This window comes from Anastrepha obliqua, chromosome 4 (assembly GCF_027943255.1).
Source record: "Anastrepha obliqua isolate idAnaObli1 chromosome 4, idAnaObli1_1.0, whole genome shotgun sequence".
Lineage (NCBI taxonomy): Eukaryota > Metazoa > Arthropoda > Insecta > Diptera > Tephritidae > Anastrepha > Anastrepha obliqua.
In genome coordinates, this window is record NC_072895.1 from 58,726,906 (window position 1) to 58,746,049 (window position 19,144).

General features: G+C 35.3%; 2 protein-coding genes across 2 annotated transcripts; both read left to right on the forward strand.

The window, feature by feature from the left end:
- Nucleotides 1-5,471: 5,471 nt before the first annotated feature.
- LOC129245443 (hexokinase type 2-like) lies at nt 5,472-7,198 on the forward strand. Its single transcript, XM_054883612.1, has 2 exons — nt 5,472-6,471; nt 6,571-7,198. Exons 1-2 carry the CDS (start codon nt 5,610-5,612, stop codon nt 7,083-7,085), a joined length of 1,377 nt encoding a protein of 458 aa, XP_054739587.1. The 5' UTR covers nt 5,472-5,609; the 3' UTR covers nt 7,086-7,198.
- Nucleotides 7,199-15,062: 7,864 nt separating this feature from the next.
- LOC129245646 (complex I assembly factor ACAD9, mitochondrial) lies at nt 15,063-17,517 on the forward strand. Its single transcript, XM_054883949.1, has 5 exons — nt 15,063-15,761; nt 15,834-16,341; nt 16,407-16,545; nt 16,604-16,789; nt 16,868-17,517. The coding sequence occupies exons 1-5, from the start codon at nt 15,122-15,124 to the stop codon at nt 17,390-17,392; spliced, it is 1,998 nt and encodes a 665-aa protein (XP_054739924.1). The 5' UTR covers nt 15,063-15,121; the 3' UTR covers nt 17,393-17,517.
- Nucleotides 17,518-19,144: the final 1,627 nt, after the last annotated feature.

The window sequence follows — 19,144 nt, forward strand, 5'->3', positions numbered from 1 at the left end:
GTAGCCGAATGGGTTGGTGCGTGACTACCATTCGGAATTCACAGAGAGAACGTAGGTTCGAATCTCGATGAAACATCAAAATTAAGAAAAACATTTTTCTAATAGCGGTCGCCCCTCGCCAGACAATCTCAATCCTCCGAGTGTATTTCTGCCATGAAAAGGCTCCTCATAAAAAAATATATAATATATGCATATCTGCCGTTCGGAGTCGGCTTGAAACTGTAGGTAGGTTGGTAGGTAAAATGGTTGAAATGCACCTGGCACTCCTCAAGTAGCACTAAAGCGCCGTTTTGATACCATTATGAGACCTCCAACAGGTAGATATCTACAGCCAACCACAGCTGTTGATATAATAGAGAAGATTGATTGGATTTAGGTTGGCGCGCGGTCCCAGGCTGTCGAAGAAAGGAGCTCCCAGTGACCTTAGTTGTCTAGCTGCCAAGCCCGGACCTTTACAGAGAAAATGCTCTACAGTCTCCTTCTCTGAAAGGTCCCCACAGTTCCCCTTTAACAATGGTCAAAGGGATGCCAATGACCGGGTAGGAGATCTCTGATGCCAATTCGGTCCACTTCCTGGCAAGCTTATCAGAATTTCATTTCCCTCTATGTTCGTATGTCCTGGAAATGTTACCTGCACACCCAAGAGATTTGATCTCTTCTTTACAGGAGTTTACCAATTTCGTTCTGCACCATGGTGTCGTTAGAGCCTTAATCGCGGCTTAACTATCGGAGAAGATGTTAATATCTCCCTCGCTCCCGCGTTATCTAAGCATTTTGCATTTTGCATGCCTGCAAGATTGCAAAGATTTCTGCTTGAAAAACACTAGCAGTGTTTGACAGTTTAAAGGAGATAGATAAATTGGCTGATTTAGAGAAAACCCCCGCTCGGAGTCCCGATTCCATCTTGGAACTGTAGGTCCCTCCCTTTGTGGAAGAACATCAAAGTGCACGCCACAAATAGAAGGAGGAGCTTGTCCAAACACCCAACAAAGGGACTAAGCGCCAATCATATATATGTATATATGTACATATATATAATATATATAAACAAACCCCGAAATCATAACTGACAACAGTGACGTGGGTGCCGATACGCGAGTTCGCCAACCGTTTGTTTGATGACAGGAGGTGTTGTCCTCGTTCATCACCAGACCCATTCGCTTTGCCTCTTTATCCAGTTTGGAGAAGGCAGAACTAACAGCGCGGCTGTTAAACCCGATGATGTCAATATCAACGGCATACGCCCACAATTGTACGCTCTTATAACAAAAAATAAAAATTAGTCTAATAGGTAGAACAAACACGAAACCACAAGGTTGCGCAAATTTAATTATCCTATAGGAAGATTTATAATTTTTGCAAATGGGTACGACGCCATTCAAATACATTTTACACTTGTAAACTAATAAAAAAGTTATCTATACTAATATTATATTATATTATAAAGAGGAAAACTTTGTTTGTTTGTTTGGTTGTAATGAATAGGCTCAAAAACTACTGGACCGATTTTAAAAATTCTTTCACCATTCGAAAGCTACATCCTCCACGAGTAACATGGATCATATTTTATTTTGGAAATAGGGCTCGAGATATAGGTCAAAACGTGGACCCGGGTAACCTTCGGATGTGTATGTACAATATGGGTATCAAATGGAAGCTGTTGGTGAATGTTTTAGTCCAGAGTATTTTTCATGCCGCTCCGTGACTAGGGTCTCGAGATAGAGACCAAAACGTGGACCATAGAATGTGTTTGTACAATATGGATATCAAATTGAAGCTGTTGGTGAATGCTTTAGTACAGAGTATTTTTCATGCCGCTCCGTGACTGGGGTCTCGAGATATAGGTCAAAACGTGGACCCGGGTAACCTTCAAATGTGTATGTACAATATGGGTATCAAATGAAAGCTGTTGATAAGTGCTTTAATACGGGGTAATTTTCATACCTATTGATGACTAGGGTCTCGAAATATATACCAAAACGTGGACCCGCCGTGTCTTTGCACCGAATTAAACCAAACTTATGCACATTGTTAAGTAAGTATTGAAAATGGGTTTCGTAAAGTTTGGTTGTAATTCGGAGCACTGGCAACGGGTACAGCGTTCTTTTGAACCAGCCATAATGTCGCTTACTTTTTTAACACTTGGGGCGGAACTGAACTGTCAAATTGACAGTTTGAGTAAAAATTGTTTGTGAATTTTTTTTGAATTGGATTTTGGAACAGTGAATAATTTCTTACGAAATTTGAGAATTTAATGTGAAATCCGAATGAAATTATGTGTTCGTGGAAAAAAAAATTTGTTTCGTTTTTTTTTTTGAAAAATATAAATGGATAATGGTTAAAAAAGCTCCAATGCTTAATAAAACATATAAATTGAAACGAAAAATTCATGGATGATCAGGAAAAAAGACGATTGTTTATTCATATGCGTTGATTTGAAATTTAAAAACAATCTTCTTTTTTCCTGATTTTCAATTTATATTTTATATTTACTCAAAAACAAATAGAAAAATAAAAAATATTGTTTATGCCAAAGCGCTTGAATAAAGAATAAAGAAATAAATAATATGAAAACCATATATTTTCTGTTCTAAACCATATCTATTCTATTTTAGTGTGCCCAGCGAAGGGGGCCGGGTTTGCTAGTTCTAAAATAAAATTGGATGCCGTATTCTGCGTCACCTTGTTTATACATAACATACATAGCAGGCAAGAGTGGTAGAATACAAGACTGCGCAGATTGTTGCGAAAATCGTGGAGTAATTTTGCTGTGCAAGTCATTTAAGATGTATTGCAACAACAATGCAAATTTGGGTTAGGTTATTGTAAACAATGCAAGAAAAATATATTTATCATTAACATCGAAGAGTATTTTAATAAATATCAAGTGTTTTGTAAACTCTGTGTTTTATAAACGCTTGCGGCGTGAGATGCTCTCTACAAATGACGCTAGTCTTGGCATTAAACGCTTCTGGCCTCCAGGAAAATTCGATCCACATCTGCAACAAAGGAACTGCAATCGGAAGCTTTACTTGTATTGCCTTGGGATTGGTATTGCCACAAATCAACACAGCGCACCGAATTTCAACAAGTTTTTGTAGCAAAAAGTGTAAAAATCACAAGATATTAAACAAAATAATCGATTGAATTTCACACAAACAGTTACATACATACATATACAGAGGGTTGTTTGTGTACAAAAAACGAAAACAAAATTCTTACAATATATTACGTATCAAATCAGATGGTTCCATCAAATTCACTGAGAGCCGTCAGTAACATCAGTACAGCAAATAAACAACAAAAAAAAGAGGAGGGATAAGCGAAAGTGAGTGGAAAGCTAAGAATTATAAGTAGAATAAATAGTGAAAAATTAAATATAATATAATAAAACATTTTCATACGCATTCTCATACATGCATATATTTAATAATTGGCGATTTCCTACTTTGTTGGTTGTTTGGCTCAGCTCTTCCTGTATTGTATCCATATTATCTACGCATAAAATGTAGTTCTAATCAGACTTGGCTAGGAATGTACGGAAGAACGAAAAGTTTGTAAAAAATGTATTTGTGAGGAATTGTAACTTCGAAATCGTGTTAGAAAAGTTTGTGTAAAAAAAAGTGTTAGGTAGGGTCATATGATCAAAAAGTACCGGGAATGTTTAATTTAAACGAACCGCGCACAAGAGAACCGGTCCATATTTTTTTCTTCTGTTGGTAGGCTGTAAGACAAACATCTCTCACTTTGTAGCGCCATCGGATCGTTTGAGACATAGATATGGCGCAGCGAATAAAGATTCAGCGGCTACGTTGGCTGGGTCATGTCGTCCGAATGGATACAAACGCTCCGGTTCTGAAAGTATTTGATGCGGTACCAGCTGGTGGTAGCAGAGGAAGAGGAAGACCTCCTCTGCGTTGGAAAGATCAGGTGGAGAAGGACTTGGCTTCACTTGGTGTGCCCAACTGGCGCCCGTAAGCACGAGAAAGAAACGACTAGCACGCTTTATTAAACTCGGCGAAAATCGCGTAAGTGGTTATCGCGCCAATTAAGAAGAAGAAGGATCGTTTGAGAGATGCTGTACGTCGCAAGCGGCCGGACATGTGGCAAACAATTCTTGGATTTTGCATGATGATAACGCGCCATCGCACCGAGCCCAAATTGTGATGGATTATTTGACCAAACACCAAGTAAATACCCTCCTGCAAGCACCGTATTCACCTGATATGGCCCTGTGCGACTTCTTTTTGTTTCCGAAGTTAAAGTTAACACTTCGTGGAAGGAGATTTCAGTCGATAAAGGAGATCAAAGAGAATGCGACGAAGGAGCTGAAGACCATTCCTTCGTTGGCCTACCAGGGGTGCACGTTAGCACGTGTGTTGCTTCAGACGGCTCATAATTTGAAAGAGATAAAATAAATTTGCCTGAAATTTAACTCTGTATTGTTTTATTTAAACATTCCCAGTACTTTCTGATCATAGGGCATATATGTATGTACATATTAATCACGTACCTTGAACCGTCCGTGCAGGCAAAAATAATAATATTACAGTAGGTTCTGTTTTTATGCGGCTTTTTTTTTATGCGGTTTTGAAATAGTGCGGTTTTTTTTTAAATTACAAAATGCATGTCGACCTATCGGGAATTGTACATATAAACAAGATTCTAAACCAGCTAAGCAAAAACTCATCACAGATTCATGCGGTCTATGGAACGTATCTATAGTTATAATATGGGGCTAGTGCCCTTTTTTATGCGATTTTATTACATTATTTCAGATTTATGCGGTTTTAGCATTTGAAACGTATCTATAGTTTTACTATAGAACTAGTAGCTTTTTTTATGCTGTTTTTTTTATGCTGTTTCTTGCGGAACGTATCTACCGCATAAAAACAGAACCTACTGTATTTAAAACTAGGTTTTCTTTTGGTAGAAAAACACTCGGAAAATAGACATTGTCAGCCGACAATTTTATATTAATTTGATTTTGGGGTTTTAAATCTGTTGCCGTTATGTCGGTATGACATACATAACATTATAGTGACTTCCGGCCAAAAATCTAATTGAAAATTGAGATATATCAACAAACTTTGATGCATTCACCCCTCCTTGTATTAGGTAGTTAGTTACTATTTAAAATAATGGCGCATTCCGAAACCGATCGCCTTCATCCACACACTTCGAAGTACATACATACATACATAGTTTTTAAATCACTAGATTGTGTATGCATTTTGGTTCCATTTAAAGACGTAAACAGTGGTCCCTGTTGGACTTCCTATGGAATTTTTACCATTATCTGCACACATCCTTCTCTACCTAACCAACCTTGCTGGATATACATATATGTATGTATATGCCAACCAACCAAGTAGTTCTATGATTTTAATCATAAACAACTTCAAAATTCTTCACACATATTTTTCAAAATTACTCGTCTTTATAAAACAAAATTCGTATGTTGACCTTTTTTTAATATTACAAAATCGAGGATTATTTGATTGCAAATTCAATTCAAGAAGATCAGCTAATACAAATACAATTAGAACGACCAAAATACAAAACAGAAAGCGCGCAGCTAGTCGCAAACAATAACAACAATCACAGCAATGAGCGAAACAAGTGAAATAGCACGATTACGCGAATTTCTAACCGAATTAATACCCAATGAAGATCAGTTTCAGCGCTTATATCGAAACTTTTGTGAACAGATACGCAAAGGTCTGGGCGCTAATACAAACAAAGAAGCGAGCACAAAATGCTACCTGACATACGTACAGGATTTTCCCACAGGCAATGAAACTGGTAAATTTTTAGCACTTGATTTAGGTGGATCCAATTTTCGCGTGCTACTCATTTCCTTGAGAAGCAATCATGATGCCGAACAAACATCAAAGATATACCAATTGACAGAGAAAGAATTACTCGGAAAGGGTAGCGAACTATTTGATTACATCGCCAAGTGTTTGCATGAATTCGTTTGTGAGAATAAATTGGAAGCGGAAAACCTGCCACTGGGCTTCACCTTTTCTTTCCCATGTGTACAGATTGGTTTGTCTAAGGCCACACTGGTACGTTGGACAAAAGGCTTCAATTGCGCTGACACAGTGGGCGAAGATGTGGGCACAATGTTGAAGGTGGCTATCGCAAGACGACAAGGTCTGAAAATCGATATGGTCGCCATATTGAATGACACCACCGGCACGCTCATGTCCTGCGCTTATAAAAATCCAGAATGTAATATAGGATTGATTGTTGGTACAGGTTGTAATGCCTGCTATACGGAAAGAGTTGAAAATTGTGAGCGTTTGGATGCGAAATACAAGAATAAACCAAAAATTATAATTAATGTGGAGTGGGGCGCTTTCGGCGAGAAAGGGGGTGTCGATCATTTACATACCGAATACGATAAAATTATTGATAAAAATTCGCTCAATCCTGGTGCACAAATTTACGAAAAAATGGTGGCAGGTGAGTAAAGAGTAAAAATGCTTGAGACATCATTGTAATTAAAAAAATGCATATTTCTTATAATATTTTTTTTATATTATACAACATTTGTATGTACAGGTATGTATCTTGGAGAGCTGGTGCGCTTGATAATGCTGCGCGCCGTCAACGAGAACCTCGTTTTCGCACAGTGTAAACTTCGCAAACACATCACTGACATTTTAACCAAAAAACCTAATTGTATCGAAACGAAAGTGCTGTCTGAAATCGCCAACGACAAAGGCGACGACTGGCCACTTGTGAAAGAGTATTTAAAGAAAATTTTCAATTTGAACGATCCTGATATCGATGACTGTATGAAATTTAAATATGTATGTGATGTTGTGGCGAAACGTGCAGGCAATATGCTGGGCGTAACTCTGAGCGCATTGGCGAACAAAGTGGGTGAAAAGTTTACCATCATAGGGGTAGATGGCACCGTTTATCGTTGTCATCCGAACTTCGATGGGTATATGCGCGAAACATTGGATCAATTTATCGAGAAGGGTATTAGGTATGACATTATGCTGTCAGAGGACGGTTCAGGACGTGGTGCCGCTTTAGTGGCAGCAGTCGTTCAGAGAGAGAATGCTTAAAAAATAATATTAAATTTAAGTTGCACTCATAGCTGAAAAGTTTCGATTGCTGATGCAGAAGGCGGAACGTTTAACATTTCGAGGCTTTATAATTCGCCGAGAGAGGAACAGAGTACAAAAGTTGAATGATAGATCAAATAACCATAAAAATCCGCAAGCTCAAAAAAACTAAAACATATTTAAGGAAATAAAAACTGTATTGGAAAGTAAACAAGTAATTACAAAATAAAACTAAAAAAAAAAACAATTTTTTTTGTTGGTATTCTCAAAATATGACTTTAAATACAGGGTTTTTCAATAGGTGCGCTTCAACTTTTTTCCGATAGGGAGGGCGAACGACGCAATATTTTTTATTTTTCGCTTGTCATTTGTAAACTTCATTAGTATACATTTCATCATGGAACGCTACACACTTGAGCAACGATTGCAAATCGTACAAATTTTTTATGAAAATAATCGTTCTGTTGCTGCTACTTTAAGAGCATTACGGCCATTTTACGGTCCATTTAACAAGCCGTCCCGTTTTGGAGTTATGTGAAGTCATTGGTCTACAGTAACAAGCCGGCGACGATTTGTGAGCTCAGAGTTAATATTGAACGCGAAATTGCTGGAATTTCGGCCGATTTAAGCAAAAGAGTGGTCGAAAATTGGGTTCAACGATTGGACTTCGTAAAACGTGCACGCGGTGGTCATGCAAAAGAAATCGAATTTCATACTTAAAAGTAAATATTCAAACTCGATAATAAAAAAAAAATTAGTTAAAAAAGTCAAACCGTTTGTGTTTTATTCAAAAAAAGTTCAAAAGTTGAAGCGCTCTTACTGAAAGACCCTATACATATGACACATAACTAGGTCTGTTCATGAAGCAAATAGTTTGTAAAAACTATTACAAATTATCACGTTTTGGTGTTCATCTACCCAAAACACTTGCAAAGTAGGGGAAAGTGAGAGAACAAAACATGACATTTCATTTTATTTTGAGGGGAAGTTGCAAGATTAATTTTTACTTGTAAGAATTTGCAAATGACAGCTGCTGATCGCAAAGTAAAAATAAACACGAAGCAAAATTTGCAAACTGCAATTGCTAATGGAATTATCTTCATTTGACAGCGATGATGAAATGGAACAAATTATTGTGGAGAAAATAGAATTATGCAATGTGAATTGTTTTTTTTTTTTTAATTTAATGCGAAGTAGCTCAAGTGAAAAAAATTTTAATTTTTGTGATTTGTCCTGCCAACAATTTAATCAGTTGTTCGTAAAACCTTCAAATTGTTACTGATTTTGCGTTCATGTACTCTTTTGATATTATTCTCTTGAGAGCGAAGGTTATATCGATTTTATTATGTTAGAGTTTTTTACCGGAACTTTCCTTAACATCATTTAATACGGCATCCTACTGAAAATAACTTTTTTAATTTTCGATTTTTCGCTGTTGGCAGCAGTCCGGAGTGTAGAGGAGATGCAGATAAAATTCCTAACAAACGAACTTTTTTTTATTATTCGTGAAAATATTAAAACAAATATTATTTTTATACAATATAATATATGTTTTCATATTTTCACTGAAAGCGTGCTGGTTCCTATGAAAAGTGGCAACATAACCGTCGACGTGGTTTTCCAAAAGGTAATAGCTGACGGATTGGTCATATTATTTAATTTTGATGGGTTCAAGCAGAAAAGAGCTTTAAGGGGTTAGGGGTAGTCAGAGGCCCGAAAAAATGATGATTTTCACGAATTTTTTTTTGCTACTTAATTAATTTATTTAACAAAAATAAAAACATAGCATAAAAACATCATGTTTTAACTTGACTTCACCAAAATTTCAAAAAAAAAATTAATAATTGCAAAAGTTATCGTTGTTTGTGTGAAGCCCGTTTCTCCAGAAGTCCCTTGCGGTGAACATCACAAGTCCTTGCAGATTCATCTAAAACCAATCGGACAAGAAAAATTAGTTTTATTAATAGATAATCTTGTGCCTGATCGAAGCTTTTTTTTTTTTCAAAATGAACAAAATGGCGGCCTCAGAAAATTTTTCCAGATTTTAGAAGAAAAAACCAACAGTTAATTGTTAAAAAAAAATCGAAATTTTTGAAAAAAAAAATCCTTCGATCAGGCACAAGTTTTTTATGTTTTTCAAAAGCTGTATAAATTTTATTGAAATCTACGTAGCGGTTTTTAAGTTACAGTGTTCACCAGTTTGAAAAACATAGTTTTGAGAAAAACGCATTTAAAGTTTTGCTATCGGCTCCGGAGCGGCCGAGCGCCCTTTGTTAATTGTTGAATAACTTGAAAAGTATTTGTCGGATTCACTTCAAATTTTTACACAATATTTTTAAAACATTATACTTTAAGAAAATGCAAAAAAAAATCGATTTTTTGAAAATTCTGACTACCCCTAACCCCTTAACGAAGCTCATATTGATTAATCAAATAGTATACGGTACTAAATGTTTTACGGCGATTGTCTAAGCCAAACGGGTTGGTGCGTGACTACCATTCGGAAGTGCCAATCTCCGTGCATGAAACACCAAAATGATAGAACAAGTTTTTTCTAATAGCGGTCGCCACTCGGCAGGCAATAGCAAACCTCCGAGCGATTTCTGCCATGAAAAATCTCCTCATAATAAACCATTTGCCGTTCGGAGTCGACTTAAAACTGTAAGTTCCTCCATTTGTGGGAAAAACATTAAGACGCAGACCACAAATAGAAGCAGAAGCTTGTCCAAACACCCAAAAACGGGAGTAAGCGCCAATCATATATATGTAACATAAAGAGAGAGAATATAATTACTATGTTTTCCTTCAGATGTTTTTTAGGCTGAAGGACGCCCACATTTTGAAAAGGCGTTCCATATAAAAGATTTCCGTGCATTTGCTTTATATGTAAGAAAGGTTTCACACCGTCAATCAATGCGATTTCGAACGACTTATTGCTTGCGCTTCATCAAACTCAAATTGAACGGGCAATAAAATTAAAAAGTTTAAAATTGTGAAGTAAATTTTTTGAAATTTGTTAAATTTTTGTGGACTTGTTTGCATGTTTGACATGCATTTCATCGAACACCTTTGATAATTTGAGATTTCCAGTTTTTTAGTTTTCTCTTCTTTGCAAAAAAGGATTTACCGAGAATCTCGGCGTTCTTTCAAATCAAACAACGCTTTCAAACAATCAAGAGGGCGGGTATAACATACAAGCTTACTTGGCGACATTTCAAAACAACGATAACATATCATGGCAATGTCCTCACTTGATATATTGCCATCGCATCGGACAACTCCCTTGAGCGGACATTGTTTTCTATACCAAATCTTATGGAACGGACGGACGAAGCTGACTGACGGCGAGTGTCCACCCAAAAGAGGTTTCACTGTAACTCAGTGTGAAGTTAGTGATAGGCATAAATAAGGGATTTAATAAGCCATACTTTTCTGGCTGGATGGGATGGTATCATATTAAATTGGTTGATTCGGATTTTGAAAACTTTGAAGTGCATATTTTTAAATTATATGCGTAAACATTTTTAATCCAACTGATGGGATAAATTATTTTGCCTTAGCGGAAAGATTGTCCATGCGCTAAACGAAATCATACAAAAACATATAGCAAAATAAAAATTATATGGTCGATACATTTCGGCTGTTTCGGCTGTCACAAAACAAATGAATTGAATGAAAAATCAACTATAAAATGGACAGAAGATAAAAATTATTCTACAATATATTATATTATTTACCAGAAGCTCTAGAGAGAGGTAGGTTTGAATATATTTGTTCAGATTTATAGGCCTGTCACAATGGGTGCGTTGCGTTGTGGTAGCACATTTGACTGATGTGACGTGTAAAACGTACCATGGAGATCTTTTAAATTCCACGTATGTGACGCCTTTGACTGAAAAACACTTAATCTATTAATCAAATTGTTAAAGCAATGGATCCATTGTGACGGGTATACATATTAATGCGCTCTTTAACTACCTCAATGACTCTTCCGACAAAAAAAAAACATAATTAGACTTATAATACGTCCACATTTAAGTAGATTATCTCCTTTTTCGTGCTTAAATCCCAATCCGTGATTAAAAAGCGCGATTACCCATACACAATTTTTCTCCCGAAATCTGAGATTATAAAATAATCCTAGATTATTACCAGACCTTCTTACATACAACTCTGTGTTAGATAGTTAGATAGATAATTATTTTTACGAATGTAAAGAGAAACGTCAAAGTAAAACGTAAATAAAATAGATGCCGTCAAAGAAAACAGATTTGTAGACATAATTCTAATAACATTTTTGTTAGGCTTTATTAATTATGCATTCATATAACAGAAAAAATCGTGTGGCCATAAACGCTTTTTCCTTTTATTGCATTTTTTCCCTTGTTCACTCTTCTCGGGAGCATAGGGCCTCGACAAGACTCAGTCTTGCGTTGGTTTCTTTAATCTATTTTGTTTTCTGACAGGGTAGGTGATTAGCCTGCCTCTTACTTATTCCTTATTATAAAATGCAATATTGAATATCCCATGCGCATTGCTGCCATAATTTTTTGCAACCTCAGTAAACGTCGCATACGGATTTCCTCCAACTGTTTATTACTAGCAACCAATTGCGCAATTAAATTAGCTATTCATTTTCCTTATCTTTCCTTCATATCGTTGATAATACATAAACAAACCAAAAACTCCAAAATAATCCACCAAAGTAATTTCTATGAAGAAAAACCTTTCAAAGCAGTATTGACAGCTGATTGCCAATATTGCAGGTAATGTGCTATATGTGAACGAGTACATTAATTTTGTGGATTTATTGGTAATTACTGCAATTAGAAAACGAAAAAAAGAAGCCCAAAATCACTGCAAGCTAATAGCTATTTATTTTTAAGAGATAGTTGGAAAAAAGAAAAATATGAAAAATAATTGATTTTAAATGAAAGCAAAATAAAAATGGAAGAAGAAAAGTTACAGTCCAATATAAAAATTGTAAAAAAGGAATTAGAGTTTTCCAAATCGGAAAAAGATAACCGATAATTCTTCAAAAGAACTTCGCTCGGAGTTTACCATTTTATTTGTTTACATGTTGCTATAATTTTTTAAAAGTTTGCTCACAGTTGATGGCAAATATAATATTAAATTATATTTAAAATTGCATAAAATTGCAGACTGTGCAAAATTTAAAACTGCGTATCTTCGCTGTTCTTCCATGACTTAATAATATTAATCCAATCTTTATATAAATTAACTAACATCAATATAAAAAAACGTCGCATATTCTAGACAGTATTCAAAATACGACTCTTAAAAAATATATGTAAAATATGACACCCCTTTAAAATGTCTACACACGTCTATATGTAAAATCCGCCAAGCAGTCGGTTTATGAATGTCTAATTGCTGAGAACCTCGAGAAATTGATGCTGAAGTTTATTTAGCAGTACTTTGTGCTACAGCAACAATATTGTCAAGAGAACGTTCTGTTTTTTGTATGCAGTCCTGGCAGTCTTTTGACGTGATAACGTCTTATAATTCGATTTAACAGGCAGCACGCACGAAAAAATGTGTCGTTACCTTGCTCTTTAGTGTTACCTTGCTCATTAGTATTACCTTGCTATTTAGTGTTACCTTGCTCATTTGTCGTTACCTTGCTCATTGCATTGAATGAACTGCAAGCGAAAGCGCGGAACGAACGACAAAGCAAACAAAGCAAACGAACAGCAACGTTCGACATCTTGCTCTCTCCTACTTAAGTGAGCGTATATATGTATGTACATATATGCGCATATGTACATATATAAATTCACGTATTTGTATTGGCATATGCCTTCTTATTGATTATTATTAATTTGATTCACTTGAAGAATTTAAAATAAAACCAAGTTTGTTAATAATACCTGTTGTTTTAATGTTATTATTATTAATTTTTTTATTATATATGAAGGAAAAAATGTATGGTAATATTTACCATTTACCTGATAAGACATGTTGTCTATACTAATATTATAAGGAGGAAAATTTTGTTTGCTTGTAATGAAAAGGCTCAAAAACCACTGGACCGATTTTAAAAATTCTCTCACCATTCGAAAGCTACATCATCCACGAGTAACATGGATTATATTTTATTTTGGAAATAGGGCTCGAGATATAGGTCAAAACGTGGACCCGGGTAACCTTCGGATGTGTATGTACAATATGGGTATCAAATGGAAGCTGCTGGTGAATGCTTTAGTCCAGAGTATTTTTCATGCCGCTCCGTGACTAGGGTCTCGAGATAGAGACCAAAACGTGGACACTAGAATGTGTTTGTACAATATAGATATCAAATTGAAGCTGTTGGTGAATGCTTTAGTACAGAGTATTTTTCATGCCGCTCCGTGACTGGGGTCTCGAGATATAGGTCAAAACGTGGACCCGGGTAACCTTTGGTTGTGTATGTACAATATGGGTATCAAATGAAAGCTGTTGATAAGTGCTTTAATACGGAGTAATTTTCATACCTATTGATGACTAGGGTCTGGAAATATATGCCAAAACGTGGACCCGCCGTGTCTTTGCACCGAATTAAACCAAACTTACACACATTGTTGAGGAGGTATTGAAGATGGTTTCCGTATAGTTTGGATACCTATTGGTAGATAGGTCAAAACGTGGACCCGGGTAACCTTCGGATGTGTATGTACAATATGGGTATCAAATGAAAGCTGTTGGTGAATGCTTTATGATATGTTATGTTATGTTATGTTATGTTATGTTATGTTATGTTATGTTATGTTATGTTATGTTATGTTATGTTATGTTATGTTATGTTATGTTATGTTATGTTATGTTATGTTATGTTATGTTATGTTATGTTATGTTATGTTATGTTATGTTATGTTATGTTATGTTATGTTATGTTATGTTATGTTATGTTATGTTATGTTATGTTATGTTATGTTATGTTATGTTATGTTATGTTATGTTATGTTATGTTATGTTATGTTATGTTATGTTATGTTATGTTATGTTATGTTATGTTATGTTATGTTATGTTATGTTATGTTATGTTATGTTATGTTATGTTATGTTATGTTATGTTATGTTATGTTAAGTCATGTTATGTTATGTTATGTTATGTTATGTTATGTTATGTTATGTTATGTTATGTTATGTTATGTTATGTTATGTTATGTTATGTTATGTTATGTTATGTTATGTTATGTTATGTTATGTTATGTTATGTTATGTTATGTTATGTTATGTTATGTTATGTTATGTTATGTTATGTTATGTTATGTTATGTTATGTTATGTTATGTTATGTTATGTTATGTTATGTTATGTTATGTTATGTTATGTTATGTTATGTTATGTTATGTTATGTTATGTTATGTTAAAGTATATTATGTTATGTTAATGTTAACTCATTCTCTATATCCATACAAAATATCTATCAAACAAATAAAATTAAAATTTTCTTTTGAAAAATGCAACCATTCAATCAGTATTTTCTTATGACGTTATCACGTTAAACTATCGTCAGTAAACTGACTTTACAGACAACCTCTTTTTTTCTATCCTCAACAGAACCAGTTTCTTTTAATATGTTTACCAAATATTGTGGATTGGCGGCTCGTTCCACCAAAAAATCACAAATTTTGCAATATGTTGTTCTTAAAAATCGGTCATTTTCATAATAAGTTTCATTAATTGTAATGCTTTGTTCTATCGTATAAAATTGTGCATCTGTCCACTTTATAAATGTCAGAGATGGCAAATCAAGTAAAAGGTATGATCTGTAATTATACTCTTCTGATATCTAGACGTTTGTTTTGAACAACTCTTTATTATGTTCACTAATTTTACATCTACAAATAAATATTAATATAACTAGAAATCAACGCACTTTATTAATCCCATATGTCTGCATACGACTACTGACACGACCATCACTAGTTACTACTTTATCGTATCATCTCAATCAAGGTGGGAACAGTTACATTTGACAGTTCTGCTGTCACTTAACCTACAGCCGGGTATTTCTTTAGGATTGTTCTCAAAATGTTACGTCTCCGACCCACACTGTTTCGAATTGTGCAAAAAAATTTAGGGAAAAAAGTCGAATACGTGAATGGAAGAAATGTGCATGCCACCAGTACTAGTGCCGGTCGTGACAGCCAATCCTCCGTAAAGAGCAACGGTGACAATTCACGTGTAGACTCCGATGCCGTTGACCAAAGCCGACGTACTGGTGCCGGCGTTAAGATTGCACCAGATGAGGGCAAATTACGCTCACGTTTACCACTAGTGAAAAATTTCTTTGTTGGTGTAGTTGATAAGGAAATGCTTGGCTACCCGGAAGTCGTGCCGCGTGAAGATATGTCTCTGATTGAGAACGAAAAATTGGCAATTAAAAATTTCTTCACTAATGAAGTAAACAATGCCATAATCGATCGCACCCGCCAAATACCTGGTGAAGTGGTTAATAGTGTTCGGCAGTTGGGCTTATACGGCATTAACGTGCCTGCGGATTTTGAAGGCAAAGGCTTTGGTTGGACAGCTAGTTTGCTGGCAACAGAACCTGAAACCGGGTGCGCTAATGTGGCGCTTGGTCTGCTTTCGCATCGGATAATAATCGATTTGCTGAAGGAGATTGGTAGCAGCGAACAGCAGCAGCGGTTTTTACCAAAATTAGTAAATGGTGAGAGTTTGATAGTTTTGCAATTGCAGAATGTATGTGATATAAATTTTTTCTAAATATTGATATATGTAGGTTCACTTGTTGGCGTTGAAGCAATATACGAATATGATGTGGCGGAGAACGATTTATTCAACACAACAGCTGAATACCATAATGAAATGAACGAGTGGTGTTTGGCTGGTCGAAAGGCGTATGCCGTAACCGGACCTTTTGCAAGTACCGATGCAACACCACTATTCCTAGTCATTGCACAAACGCGTCGCCCAAACGTGAAAGGTGATGCAGCGCGTAGTACAACCATTTTCTTGGTAGATGGCAACACACCGGGTGTTAAATTAGGTGAGCAACATTTGACGATCGGTTGCAGAGGTTTACAAATGCAGCATGTGGAGTTCGATCAAGTGCGTCTAGCGCCTAGTAGCGTAGTAGGTGCGGTGAATGAGGGAAATCAAGTAGGAGAAATATTGTTGCGCAGTAGCCGATTGCGGAATGCGCACTTGGGACTCGGTATGGCCAAGCAATTGGTCAACGATCTAACAACGTATTGCATTGAAAACAAGCAGTGCAATGTGTCGCTAACGTGAGTAAAAAGATTTGAATATTTTATGACAGTCTTTGCAATTATCCCCTTTTCTATTTTTTAAGCGATATGGAAATGTTGCGTATGCATTTGTCGGAAGCATCATGTGCCACATATGCCATGGAAAGCATGATTTACATGACAGCTGGCATCCTGGATGAATTTGCATCGCCTGACGTGACGCTGGAGGCCGCAATTACCAAAGTATTTTTTTTTTAATGCAATATTATTTAATACTAATTCATTACTTATTCCTCTGTAGTACTTTAGCCTTACACAACTATTTAAAATTGCCGCCAAAAGCATGGATATTATTGGTCCAAAGTCCTTGCTTTCCGGTCGAGAAACGGAAGTACTATTCCGTGATGCCGCGCAGCTTTACACGCAGGGTGAAACAATGGACACTTTACGCTTATATATCGCACTCACCGGCTTACAACATGCAGGCGTTAGTTGAACTACTTAAAACTCTACCTAATATATCTATAATAAATTAATTAATAATTTGGCAATTTACTTTATGCAGAAACTCCTCTCCGAAACAGTGCGCATGCAACGCAATCCACTTTTCCATCCTGGCCACATATTCAGTAAATTTTTACAAAGCTCCAGCATCGATAACCCAAAAACTAAAATGCGTTTAAACGAAAATGTGCACCCAACGTTGGAGCCGGCTGCGCAATGTGTGGAACATTCAGTGGCGCGTCTGCAGATGTGCACCGAGTTGCTGTTAACCCGCTATGGCGCCACCGTTGTGGAGAAGCATCACGATATGCAACGTGTGGCGGATATCACGGCGACAATATATGCAATGTTTGCAAGTATAGCGCGCGCCTCACGCTCTTACTGCATTGGCTTGCAATTGGCCGACTATGAATTGGTGCTCGCCTCCGCTGTGTGCACACATGGTCGTGATAAGGTGCACACTCTGTGCACTGAAATATTCAATGGACAATATGCTAATAATGATAGCAATTTGCAACGTGTAGCAAAGCAAGTGATTAAGAGTAAAGGCTATTTCCCAGTGCATCCACTTACTTATAATTACTAGAAAGAGTTACCATAAAAATACGTACTGGTTGATAAGCATGTGAATAGTTCAATATAGTAGTGATTTTTTCTTTTTTTGTTAATTATTTAAAACAAGGTATAAATAAAAATGAAATGATCCGATAATAGGTCTGTTCATGAAGCAAATACTTTGAAACAATTGTTACAAATTATCACGTTTTGGTGTTTATGTACCCAAAAAACTTGCAAAGTAGGGAAAAGTGGGAGAGCAAAATGACATATCATTTTGAGGGGAAGTTGCAAGTTTTTATTGGATAAATTTTTACTTGTAAGAATTTCCAAATGACAGCTGCTGATCGCAAAGTAAAAATAAACACGAATAAAAATTTGCAAATTGCAATTGCTAATGGAATGGTCTTCATCTGACAGCGACGATGAAATGGAGCAAATTATTGTGGAGAAAATAGAATCATGCGATCCTAAGCTCGTTATTTTGCATTTTATTTGCTTTATTTTTTTTTTTTTTTTTAATTTAAGGGTACAGATACCTGTAAACGGCCATATTTTCCCTGATTTTCATTAAAATTATTTAAAATGAAGGAGTCAATAATTTTTTTTCAAAATTGGCATACAGTTTATTTATACATTAAAATAATATAAAATTTTTTTTTTTTAATTTTAACCATTTAAAACACTCAATTCTTCCAGAAAGGTCACAGCGGGGCTTGTAGCATTGGCGTCAGTGATCTGAATACAAAAGACCAAACATTTTTTTGTTTATTAAAGTCATAATTTCTATATGAATTAATCAAAAATGGAAAAAAAATCGCGGAGTAAAATGCTTCAAAAAAAAAATAATAATAATTCTGGGGCGAATTTGCCTACTATTTTTGCTTCGAAAAAATTATTTTTTCGAAAAATTTTCCAAAACTTGTAAATTCACATAGAAAGTAATATCATAAAAAATATGTGTGCAAAATTTCAGGGAGATCGGTGAATAACTTTTCGAGTTATCGTTACGCCAATTCGAAAAATATAGTTTTGAGAAAAGCGCGTCTAAAATTTGAATACATGAAAATTCAATGAAAGAATAGAGTCGTCACGGTTGACGATCTATAATATAAGAAATACTTAAATTTACGGTCTGAAAATTTTTTCACATATTCTTAAAGGATTATATTAACATTTTATGAAAAAAAAAATTTTTTTTTTCGAAATTTTACAGGTATCTGTCCCCTTAATACGAAATAACTTAACTGAATTTTAATTTTACTTTTTGTGATTTTTCCCTTTTTTTACATGAACGGACCTAATGTTTGAAAGATGAGAATACATAGAGCCACTGTATCCATATCGTAGAGATTCAGATAATTTTTTGATAGTTGAGCAGACTGTACACCTCGGAGGCTTGTTCTTATGTAATAAAACTATAAAATTGTGTATAAAAATTATTTTTTATTTTGTTCTAATGTAATAAAAGATTAAAATAAAATGATAAAAAATATATACAATATATTTATTTTATTTCAATATAATAAAACAAAATTAAATAAAATTAAATAAAAATTTTGTTTTTTATTTTATTCTACTGCAATAAAACAATAGCTTTAAATTTAAAAAAAAGTTTTTATTTTGTTGTTATTGTTATAGCAGCACAAACATTCTCAATACATGTACGGGGAATGATGCTGGAGTGACAGTCTTTGGCCGGATATAAATTCGGATCGTCCCGGTAACGTAGAACCGACTGTCATGCTTTGATGCTTTTTTTGTTCGCGGTTATTAGGGGGCG

Bases quoted from the DNA above. Each gene is read 5' to 3' on its own strand.
- LOC129245443 (XM_054883612.1), top strand. From the start codon at position 5,610: ATGAGCGAAACAAGTGAAATAGCACGATTACGCGAATTTCTAACCGAA. The intron at 6,472-6,570 runs GTGAGTAAAGAG...TTGTATGTACAG, and splicing joins TTACGAAAAAATGGTGGCAG to GTATGTATCTTGGAGAGCTG.
- LOC129245646 (XM_054883949.1), top strand. From the start codon at position 15,122: ATGTTACGTCTCCGACCCACACTGTTTCGAATTGTGCAAAAAAATTTA. The intron at 15,762-15,833 runs GTGAGAGTTTGA...TGATATATGTAG, and splicing joins TTTACCAAAATTAGTAAATG to GTTCACTTGTTGGCGTTGAA. The intron at 16,790-16,867 runs GTTAGTTGAACT...TACTTTATGCAG, and splicing joins CCGGCTTACAACATGCAGGC to AAACTCCTCTCCGAAACAGT.